The 12,254-nt window shown below is 39.9% G+C and overlaps 1 protein-coding gene across 4 annotated transcripts in view; it reads right to left on the reverse strand.

The window, feature by feature from the left end:
- The window catches only part of LOC149226486 (putative protein phosphatase 2C 45), a 619,029-nt gene that overhangs the window by 505,155 nt on the left and 101,620 nt on the right, over nucleotides 1-12,254 (reverse strand). For 3 of the 4 annotated variants that reach the window (XM_089375299.1, XM_089375301.1, XM_089375300.1), the window contains exon 3: nucleotides 10,185-10,257. In XM_089375299.1, the coding sequence (XP_089231425.1) occupies nucleotides 10,185-10,257 (73 nt within the window). The remainder of the gene's footprint in view (nucleotides 1-10,184; nucleotides 10,258-12,254) is intronic. The other variant, XM_089375302.1, reaches the window with a different exon arrangement.

Raw genomic sequence — 12,254 nt, forward strand, 5'->3', positions numbered from 1 at the left:
GATCTGTAATATGTTGAGCATGCACTAGTGTTTATTTTCAGTATTTACATTGTAAATAACTTGTTAAGAAAAATAACAAGTAGGTAGGAATAAATCAGATAAAGTGCCTGGAGGGTTTCTAACTAAGTAAACTTAGAAACTTCAACATGCTCTAGGCCTCAAATTTTGCAGGGAGGCTTGGGCGCATGCATTTGAAAAAACCCAAAAACTATTTCAGGAAATTCCACCCAGAAACGATTTTATTAAAATAATTAATATTTTTAATGGGGTTCTTAAGTCTAAACTTAGGAAAATTAAAATATTAATGAGTATTAATCTAATTGTGGGTGAATATTCTAGATAAAGATGGAGATCAAGTCAAAATGATCTAAGCCTTTGATTAGGATTTAATCTAGGCCATTGGTTGTCCAACATGAAGATATAAGAAGGGGCTTAAGGGTCATTTGGAAAAGACACCAGAGGCAAATACTCAGTTGCCCGAGTAAGATCGATTCTCTCACTGGTCGAAGTTCGGCAAGAGAAAATCGAATACAGGGAGAGTTGCAGGTGGAAAAGAGAGAGAGGGTGATCAACATCAGTTACGAATGCAAGGGAAGAAGACGCAGAGAAGAGGGAGGCCAACGCAGAAGGTGTGACGCAAGCAGAGACAGTGCAGGGACAGCTTGATGCTGGAACTACGTAAGTCAGTCTGACGCTGGGATAGCGTTGGAAAGTTGACGCTGGGATATAGTGAGATGCGGAGGGAAGAAGAGAACTTCTCCTAGATCAGAAACTTGTCAGGAAACGTCTATAATTTTTTTCATCTACTGATTGTAAATTGTACATGAGAATTTTGTTGAAGAATAATAAAGAAACCCTCTTCTGTTGCATCGGTTTTCCCACATTGGGTTTTTCCAAGAACAATTGTCCAAAAATAACTGTCATTGTGGTTGTATTTGTGCCAATATATTTCCTTATATTTACTTTCTACAATGTTTTAATTGTGAAGGCTGCAGTAGAATATATTTCGATATTTATTGTAAGATTACTGTAGATAACTTATTTCTGAGGTAAAAAGTAGAAGAAATAATACTAATCACTGCAGTAGAATTTCTATTTAGAAATTTTCACATGGTATCAGAGCTACAAGGAAGCAAAAGAGAGAAGCCGGAGGACCCAGTATTGAAAGGAGAAGGGAATTTGAAATTCCTGCAGGGGCAGAAATTCAAATCTCCCAGAGGATTGCGCAGTTCAAGCCAAGGAGATTGGATTTCGTGGGAAAACTCTCTCTGAGTGAGTTGACAGAGAGGTAAGTCTTTCCAATCGAAATTTATCAGTGGTAGAAGGTACAACGCAACAGAAGATTCAACAAGGAGGGTTGTCTCAGGTGGGACGCAGTTTTTCCTGCAACAGTTGTTGGGACAGGTTAGCGTCAGAAATTGGCACAATATGGATACTCAAAATGTCTCAGATTTATCTACCAGATTAGATGAAGAATTCGCATGCCTAGCAAATTCAACATCAGCGGATGTTTGGCACATTGATAGCAAGGCTTCAGCTAATATGACTGGACTACGAGAACATTTCTCGAGCTATCAAGAAAAACAAATGGACTTCCAAATAACAATGGGAAATAGAACGAAACGTACTCCAGTAGGGAGAGGCACCATAGCTTTTCAGACGGAAGCACGGACCAACATCCAAGCCACCATTGTTCTACATGTGCCAAGATTAAGAACAAACTTAATTTTAGTGTCCCCGTTACAAGACAAGGGATATGATGCATACTTCATAGGAAAGAAGGTATACGTCAAGCATCCAAGTTGGAAGAAGAAAGATAAAATTGGGGTTCGAAGCAACAAGCTGTATAGGTTGCAGATCGAATCACCAATGGCACTGATAGGCAACAACTCTAACGGTGAGAAGGATCGAAATGAATTATGGCACAGGCGAATGGGCCACTTACACCATGGAGAACTGAGGATGCTCAGAGAGACTATTACAGGGGTACTAGTCCTTAGTAGTGAACATGATGACTTATGCAGAGGATGTCTGGTAGGAAAGTATGCTAAAGCAACGTTTTCCAAAAGTAACAATAGAGCAGAGTGGGTATTAGGATTAATACACTTAGATATCTACGGTCCTATGTCCAAAAGAGCTCTTAGTGGTTGTGAATACTTCCTCACCTTTATCAATGATCACTCCAGAAAAACCTGGATCTATTTCTTAAAGACCAAGGATGAGGTCTTTGATTGTTTCCGAGAGTTTAAGGCTCTTGTTGAAAATATGACAGGGAAAAAGATGAAGGTATGCGTTTAGATAATGGTGGAGAATATACAGACAAAGACTTCACATATTTCTGCGCAAAGGAGGGCATCAAAGGAGAGTGAACAACTCCATAAAATCCGGAGCAGAATGGAGTCGCAGAACAGAAGAACAGAACTATTGTTGGGGTAGTGGAAGCTATGTTGTACGATCATGATCTACCTAGGTATCTACGGGCAGAAGCTTGCAACACAGCAATATATATCCAAAATAGAACTCCTCATAGAGCATTGGGGAAGAGAACACCCGAGGGAGTTTTCACAGGGAAGAAGCCGGAAGTCAGTCATCTTAGGATATTCGGAAGCGTGGCTTATTGTCACATTCCAGACGAGAAGCACAGTAAACTGGATCAAACTGCAGAAAAAGGGTATCTCGTAGGATACAGTGAGACCTCAAAGGCATATAGAATCTACATTCCTGGCAGCAGGAAGATTGTAGTAAGACGGGATGCAAAGTTCATGGAAGATAGAGCTTTCAGGAAATCTCGTGAGATGCCTGCAGAAGATCAATCAGGGGATGTTTCGTTAGTCTAAGAGTAGCAGGGGCAGCAAGAAGGACAGGCAGGAGGACATACATGGGATCGAGTACAGTGACTAGCACTAGTATCTCCTCAGAAGGAGGAAATGCAGATGATTCTCAACAGACGAAACGACAAGATCAGGAGGAAGAGTTGGTTGAGCCTCCCACCACCAATGGTAGAACTAGCAGAGAAGTACGGCAGGCACTAAGGGACGCAGACGAGTTTGTTGGAGCTCCTACAGCCGAGAAGAGGCGGCGTAGACAATCAGACAGATACCAAGCATGGTAGATCAAGATAAAGAACCCTCTAGCTTTCAGGAAGATGTTCAAAACCAAGTATGGGTGGATGCCATGGTAGAAGAATACAACTCCATCGTGACGAATGATGTTTGGGAAGTAGTACCTAGACGAGAAGATAGATCAGTTGTAGGATCACGATGGATATACAAGATCAAGTATGTTGTAGACGGAAGCATAGAGAAGTAGAAGGCAAGGTCCGTGGCAAAGGGGTATGCGCAGAAAGAAGGAATAGACTATGAAGATACCTTTGCCCCAATTGCTCGATAAACCTCTATCAGATCTGTTATATCCCTAGTAGCTCAAATGGGATGGGAGATTCACCAGATGGATGTCAAGACAACATTCTTGAACGGTGTGATAGAAGAGGAGGTGTATATAGAACAGCCCAAAGGCTTCGAAATGCATGGGAAGAAAACTCATGTTTGCAGGTTAAAGAAAGCCCTGTACGGACTCAAGCAGGCACCCAGAGTATGGTATGGTCGGATTGATAGTTACTTGCAAGAGTTGGGATTTGTCAAGAGTGACGTTGATCCCAATCTCTATTATTTGTTGGTAGAGAATGAGCCACTTATTCTGGTGCTATATGTAGATGGCCTATTCTGAACTGGGTCATCCAGGCTCATCTAGGATTGCAAGAAGAATCTTGAAGCTGAATTCGACATGAAGGACTTGGGATTGATGCATTATTTTCTGAGGTTGGAAGTTTGGCAGAAGAATGGGGAGATATTCCTTGGACAAGGAAGGTACGCTACATAAATTCTGAAGAGATTCAGAATGCAGGATTGTTGACCCATGGCTACTCCCATGATCACCAACTGGAAGAAAATAGATGCATCAGAAGACAAAGAAGTAGATTTCACCTTATATGTAAGGTCTCAACTGATGTAAAGGACCATTTCTAGGTAAGGTCTCAACTGATGTAAAGGACCATTTCTGATTCTATAAAAATTTACTGAACTGTCTATCTATTTTAAACAGAGTATGAAACTTTAAGAAAATTTATGTTCTAATTTATGCAAAACTTCATATAACTAATTGCTTGAATCAATGATAAGTACTTACTTGGTCTGCTGCGAATGTCTGCTGCGGATGAGAATGTTTCAGAACCCCTCCAGTTTTCTCCCGTTTACCAAAAGACTGAAACCACCCAGCCAGACTGAGCAAAACCTCGCTACTCAATCCAGTAAGCTTCTCAGTTGAAGCAAATTGTTCCCCCGTGCCCAGAAACCTCAGAACAACTAGCTCTCCTTCCGTAAATAACTCAAGTTTACTTCTTCCATATCCCCTTCGTTCTTCCTTCTTCCTTTCGATCCCCCTTCCCAAATTCTTCCTTCTGGTTTATAAACTGATTCTTGGCGGTGGCCGTCCTTCCTCCAGCACCCACCGCTTCATTTCCTCACGACACCCTTCCCATGTCGTGTCATGTATATTCCTTTTTAAAAAGGGTATATTGATTTTTAATTAACTTTCCTTTTTTTCTGATTTTATTTTAATATAAAGGTTAGACTTATATTAAAATACTTTATCATTAGTTTATTTTTATTATTTTATTAATTTGATTAATATAATTTATTTATTAAAATTTATTTAATATTACTTTTATAAATAGGTCATTACATTATACAGGCAACTCATTAGGTCGCTTATGTATCCGGTCAACACTAGGCCAAACATTTGTTTTGCTGTCAACACTCTTAGTCAGTTCATGGTGGAACCAAAAAGGGTGCATTGGGCAGCAGCAAGACACATTCTTAGGTATGTACATGGAACAATCGGATATGGGTTAAAGTACTCCAAAGGGGAGGACGTCAGTTTGAATGGATTCACTGATGCAGTTTGGGCAGGTAATTCAGTAGACCGAAAAAGTACCTCAGGGAACTGCTTTAGTGTTGGATCAGGGATGATATCTTGGTGCAGCAAGAAGCAGAAATAGGTAGCACTAAGTTCAGCAGAAGCAGAATATATGGCAACCAGCACAGCTACATGCAAAGCCATATGGCTCGGAAAATTTCTTGTGAGCTTATTCAGAAAAAGGATGGAAGCGACCAAGGTTTACTTCAATAATCTAAGTTGTATCAAACTCTCTGAAAATCTAGTATTTCATGATCGCTCTAAACATATAGATATTCGTTGTTACTTTATCAGAGACTGTGTTTAGCGTGGGGAAGTACAACTACAGTGCGTCCCCACAAGAGAGAAGTGTGAAAATTCCTAAGTCAAAATCCCTACTGCAACAAACTGATGTTACTTCTCCTACTTGATTAAATCATGCAAGTTATTTATTGAATTCTATGGTAAATTTCTAAGCAAATAGATCTGCAGCCTTCACTTAATTTACATATATGCGGAAAAAAAAATATTGAGCAAGAAAGAAAAATACAACACATAGGACACAATTATTTTTGGACAAATAGTCCCCGGAAAAACCCAATGCGGGAAAATCGATGTAACAGTTCTAAGGGTTTTATTATTATGCAGGAGAAATTCTGAGTACAACTGTAGGATGCTCAACTAGCAATCCGATACAGAGAGAATACTGACCAAAATATTGGTGAAATGATCTCACCCTGTCACTGGAGAATCAGTGACTGATCCTACTGCTCTGGAGGCTCTGCATCACCCTCTGTGTGGTCTTTGCGCAGAACTGCGTCACCCTGGGCAGTTTCTGCGTCACCCCTCCTAGGTATTATTTTGCCTCTCTTCTGGATCCTCTGTTGGCTGAGAAATCGACTTTCTACCTCCCAAACTCATGCCCTGGCTTCTGGCAACTGAATTTCGACTTCCCTCAGCAGGAACTCAACTTCCCCTCAAGGACTGTGTTGCCTCTGCGTCAGCACTGTGTGGGCCTGCGTCAGCATTCCTCTGGACGTCTTTCCATTCTCCCTCTGCCAGGGACTCTCCGGAAATTCCTTCTCTCGGATTCTCACTGCCTCTCTACTGCAAGATCTCCTCAATCGATTTTCCTCCTGAGAACTTCTCACTTCAGAAAATCGTTTTTCTCAATCTCTCTGTGTTTTTTCCAAATGACACTCAAGCCCCTTCTTATATGTTCCTATTCAACAACCAACGACCTAGATTACATCTCAATCAAAGGCTCAGATTGTTTGACTTGAGCCATGGCTTTTTCTAGAAGTTTCACCCCTGATTAGATTAATACCCATTAATATTTTAATTTTCCTGAGTTTACACTTAGGAACCCCATTAAAAATATTAATTATTTTAATAAAATCACTTCTAGGTAGAATTTCCCAAAACGTTTTCTGGGTTCTTTGGAATACCTGTGCCCAAGTCTCCCTGCAAAATTTGAGGCTTAAAGCACATCCGATGCTACCCCAAATGAACAAGAAGGTGGCTGATATACACACAAAGGCTCTCAGAAGAGCTAAGTTCACTCAGTTCAGAGAGCAGATGGGTATGGTTGAAAATCCATTTCAGTAGCAGCAGCAGTTTACAGTGCAGGGACAGTTGGCAGTGACAGTGCCAGCAGCAGCACAGATGCAAACATTCAGAGGGAGTTGTAGTACAGATGTAGCATTGGCAGTGGTAGTGTCAAAGGTAGCAGTACAGTTATAGCAGCAACGCAGTAGTTGGTGGACAGCATATAAGACATCAGCAGCGCAGAGGACGATGCATCAAGTCAGAGCAGTATGAAGCAGTAGTATATTGCTAGAGCAGATTCCTCGCTAAGAGGGAGTGTTGATTTGGGGTAGCATTGAATGTTCTCTAGGCCTAAAATTTTGCAGGGAGGCTTGGGCACATGCATTCGAAAGAACCCAACAACCATTTTTGAAAATTCCACCCAAAAACGATTTTATTAAAATAATTAATATTTTTAATGGGGTTCCTAAGTCTAAACTTAGGAAAATTAATATATTAATGAGTATTAATCTAATTGTGGGTGAATCTTCTAGATAAAGACGGAGATCAAGTCAAAACGATCTGAGCCTTTGATTAGGAGTTAATCTAGGTTGTTGGTTGTCCAACAGGAAGATATAAGAAGGGGCTTGAGGGTCATTTGGAAAACACACTAAAGGCAGATACTCAGTTGCCTGAGTAAGATCGATTTTCTCACTAGTCGAAGTTCGGCAAGAGAAAATCGAATCAGAGGGAGAGTTGCAGGTGGAAGAGAGAGAGAGAGTGATCAACATCAGTCAGGAGTGCAAGGGAAGAAGACGCAGAGCAGAGGGAGGACAGCGCAGAAGGTGTGACGTAGGCAGAGACAGCGCAGGGACAACTTGACGCTAGAACTGCGTAAGCCAGTCTGATGCTGGAACTGCGTAAGCCAGTCTGACGTTGGGATAGCGTGGGAAAGTTTGACGCTGGGACACAGTGAGACGCAGAGGGAAGAAGAGAACTTCTCCTAGATCAGAAACTTGTCAGGAAACATCTATAACTTTTCTCTTCTACTGATTGTAAATTGTACATGAGATTTTTGCTAAAGAATAATAAAGAAACCCTCATCTGCTGCACTGGTTTTCCTACATTGGGTTTTTCCGGGGAGGACTATCCAAAAATAACTGTCATTGTGGTTGTATTTGTGCCAGTGTATTTCCTTACATTTACTTTCTGCAATGTTTTAATTGTGAAGGCTGCAGTAGAATATATTTCGATATTTGTCGTAAGATTACTGTAGATAACTTATTTCTGAGGTAATAAGTAGAAGAAATAATATTAATCATTGTAGTAGAATTTCTATTTAGAAATTTTCACACGCCAGAGGCACCGAGTATGTTAGATTTCAAGGGGAGGTATCATTAACCAAGCCTTTGCTTACTTCGCCTTGACTTCTCTCTACAACCTACTTTTGAGACTAGCCTCAAAATGACTGAGGATTAAGGAATACATTTAGCTAGGCATATAATCAAAATTAACCAATATTTCTTGCATAATACCTAGATTGTAGGACTTGCACTTCATATAGGATAGTGAAGCATCTAAGCAACGATTGTTCATCCGCTCATTTGGTAATTAAGTAGTTGACTCCATAAGGCATTGATCTCATATTAATTTAATCTAATCTCTAAAACTTGCTAAATCAACCAAGTGGCTAGGCCATTCAATTGTGTCTCCCGGACTTGTTGGTTGCTAACGAGTCTTGCATTCGCACATTCCATAGGGACTACCCCCCATAGCCTGTTATTGGGAGACACTTAGAATGGAGGGGGCGGGGATCAGAGTGACAGCCCCCGCCCTAAGTCATTGTCGCATCGTGCCTGTACAATCTGAGCGACAACGGGGTAAATGTGCAACTATGAAATATCAACATTAATATCCATAGATATCAGATATGTGCAACGATAAGTAACAATAGCTATCATAATAGAGGGCAACGATCAACGTGATAGCCCCCACCCTGAGTCGTTGTCGCACCATGCCTGTACAATCTGAGCGACAACAGGGTAAATGTGCAACCATGAAATATCAACATTAATATCCATAGATATCAGATATGTGCAATGATAAGTAACAATAGCTATCATAATAGACCCTTAGGAAGTTGCATTGACATGACCAAGTGTGAATTTCAACCAAGGAGAATGTTACCTAAAAGTAATTCAGGCGAAGTAGGTCAACCCTAGATTCTAAAATTCTTTCTAATATTTGATCTCATGCTTGTTCGAGAAAACAAGGTGTTCCATACATGATGAACACCTTAAGTAACCACATACAGAACTAGATCAAAGATCATAACATCAATATTTTTATATGGTTAAAACCATCTAAGAGTGAAACAATCCATGGCCCCAACCAACATGGCCACTTACGCAATTTTATAAATGTGAAAAAATTGTACATAAGATAGTTTCTCACAATCGATCATTAGCAAATGACCCTCGATGCTCTTTACATAGATATTATGGACCAATCAAGTACTAAGCCATAGATCAATACCCGTTAATTTCGATGAGAATATGACCCATCAGATCTCCCTATGTCTAGAACATATCATGATCGTTGGATTACAATGTGACTAATGCATACTAAAGAAAGACACTTTTACCTAAAGACACATTATACCAAGTTGATCTTAACTAACGCCTAAGTGTCTAAACATCCTAATAATGCCTACACATTGACAACCAATTATATCTTATAATAGTGGGTAAGGAATGCTCTATATTTTAATGTGTTTGAAGAATATAATACTTACATTTGATCACATCCTAAACTGTATATTGAGAAACATGATTATATTTAATCCCATATTGCTAACATTCCACAAGGGACATCAAAAATGGCTAATGATACATAGTAGGGGCACAATGAAACTGAACAAAAGCCTACAAGCCAAAGCATCAAGCCTTGTTAATACCTAAAAGGAGTAGTTTGCTAGCACAGCAACCAAAGAACTCATAATCCAAAGCCTACTTTCAGATTTGCAAAGTTCTATAAACCATTATATGTTGAGTCATGACATGCATTACAACTTCAAACTGCCAATAACAGAACTGCTATTTTAATGTATTTAAAGTTTGAACAGTAATTGGTCTATGTCGAGATCCATTCACCCAAACAGTAAAGGATCTTTAATCTGCAGATGATGACCCATTTTTTGCAATTGCTTTCTTCCTTGACTCTACTTCACCATGTTATACTTCTTTGTTTAGGTATTGCATCAGCTTCCATCCGAAAGATCCTCTTTAGTATAGCAAAGAGGGAACTCATTGCTCTTTAGTTTACTATACCATTACAAGGAAACATGAAGAACAAAAGTAGAGAAGAAATGCATGCCCTGTTGTGCATTATTTTCCTTAGCCACTAATATTTCCATAAAAGAGAATAACAACCTGAACACGTCATCAAAATGAGGCAGTTCTCTTTCCCTCAGGATGGTGAATGTCCAATATTACCATTTTCCATCCAGAGAAAAATCAAGGGGCGAACATCCAACAATCAAACTTTCAGGCAGGAACCCAAATGAAATCATGCACTCATATTGTTAAACATTATGAAAGTAGCACTCATCAAAAGAAAGCACGTACAAACAGAAAAGAGCAAAGTAATGGAACTCTCAATGGAAAAAGCCATTTGCAAAGACCCTGTAGCAGCTCCCCACTCACCATCTATCAAGAAGAAGTGTGCACCTTGTTAATATCTTCCTTCCAGAAATTTTCATGTGATCAATGGACAACCCTGTATCCAAACCAAGAACAACCCAACTTGTTCAAATTTTCTAAACAGCCCCATTGTTCAAACTTCAGAATGAAATTCAAAATTGAAATACTTACCAATTTTGTAATTCGATTTAAAAAGTCGTATGAAAGGCAATATCTAATTTAATATTAAAAGGCACATACCATTTTACTCAAAAATCAGTGATAACAAAGCCGCAGACACAACAGCCTTCTAAATGGCATCAATCTAACAATGCATATTCATCTACAGAAATTGTACTTACTCTAGTATATGCTATTTGACTTGACATCAAGCAAAGGTACAATTGATAATAAAGACACCGAAAAGTACCAGCACACTGTACTAATAGTAATACAAGTTCCAAGAAAGCAAAGCAGGTGTTTACGAAATTACAACTTGAGTAGGAATCAATTTCATTGAATTACACGAATGTTCCAACAACTTGATGATAAGAAACAGACTCAGACAATCTTATCTGGGAGAAGAGACATCTCATCACTTTATCTAGCAACAACTTCTTTGTCAACTCTAAATTTCCTTTTGCATATGAAACATTTCAAAACTACTATTGCCTGCTTTCCATAACTCAACTGCATTCTGTACAACCATCTGCCATCTAAACAGACATAGCAAATTGGCACAATCTTAAAACATGATGACTTACATATCTTGTGTTCTACAATGTTCAGGTGCATAATGAGTGGGCACAATGGAATCTCAATTATTTCCATGATAGAGGCACTGTATTCATTCTGCTATTGATAATATGAAAATCCTCTATCATTGTCCTTTAAAAAAATATGTATTTTTTATTTTCTTTTATTTTGGAGACAGTTTTCCACCGGTTTGACTGTGGACTATCTGTGCTATTTTGCACTTGCATATCTCCATCCAGTTTCAAAAGATTCAGGTGGAGATGAATTATATGGGACTCTTGATCAGTTAGTGAAGTGTTGCTCCTTATACTATGAGCAGAGAAATCCTTGCCAGCACTTTTGGTCAGATGTCCTCATCTCACCATTCAGATTATCTGTGCCACCATGCTGGTCAAAAGGGCCACAGCTGGCTCCCTCTCCTTCGGCCTACTAATGATAAGTTCCCTTCTGTACCATTCATTATATTTGAAGTAGAGAAGCTTCCTGAACCAGATCGGGGGAAGGATGGAAGGGAGCCTTTTATTACAGATGTTGAACCAGTTGTTGAAGGACGGGAACCAACCTCAAGGATGAGCCACCTGTTGATTTGGGATAGCATCTGATGTGCTCTAGCCATGAAAATTGGTGGCGAGGCTAAAGCACATGAGATATCCAAGACCCAGAAATGGTTTGGACAGATTTTACCTGGTTTGGGAGATATTAAAATAATTAATATTTTTAATGGAGTTCCTAAATCTAAACTTAGGAAAAATAAAATATTAATGGGTATTAATATAAAACTGGGTTAAAAGGTTCCAAAAGTCATGGATCAAACCAAATCTAATCTTAGCCGTTTATTAGAGATTTAATCTCGGTCGTTGATGGACCAACGAGAAAAGTATAAGAAGAGGCTTGAGGGTCAGTTGGAGAACACACCAGAGTGATCAGTGATTCATTTTGCTAGAGCAGGGTTGCTGAGCAAACTTGAATCAGTGATTAGTAGCGAGGGGCAGTGAGTACGAGGCAGAGAGGCAGAGACAATACTGGGAGACCAGCACAGAACGAGAGAATGAGAGCAGCAGTCAGTCCAGGCTACGCAAAGCCCAAGAGAGGCAGCGCAGAGCCCAAAGAGACTGCGTCATCCACACAGAGGTCAGAGGGAGTGACGCAGAGGCTCCCAGTGGTTGCACAGTGCCTCAGAGGGCTGACGCAGAGGGTCCTGGGGCTGACACAGGTCAGCAGGAAGCTAACGCAGAGGCTAGAAGGGCCAGTGCTGAGCTTCAGTTGTGTCAAAGAGGGTTTCGTGGGACAAGTTTTCTAAATACCTGTTTCCAGATATAGAGGTATTGTTGTCGTGTA

The sequence above is a fragment of the Pinus tabuliformis genome, chromosome J (assembly GCF_031772625.1).
Source record: "Pinus tabuliformis cultivar Carrire ecotype Pingquan chromosome J, CPIR1, whole genome shotgun sequence".
Lineage (NCBI taxonomy): Eukaryota > Viridiplantae > Streptophyta > Pinopsida > Pinales > Pinaceae > Pinus > Pinus tabuliformis.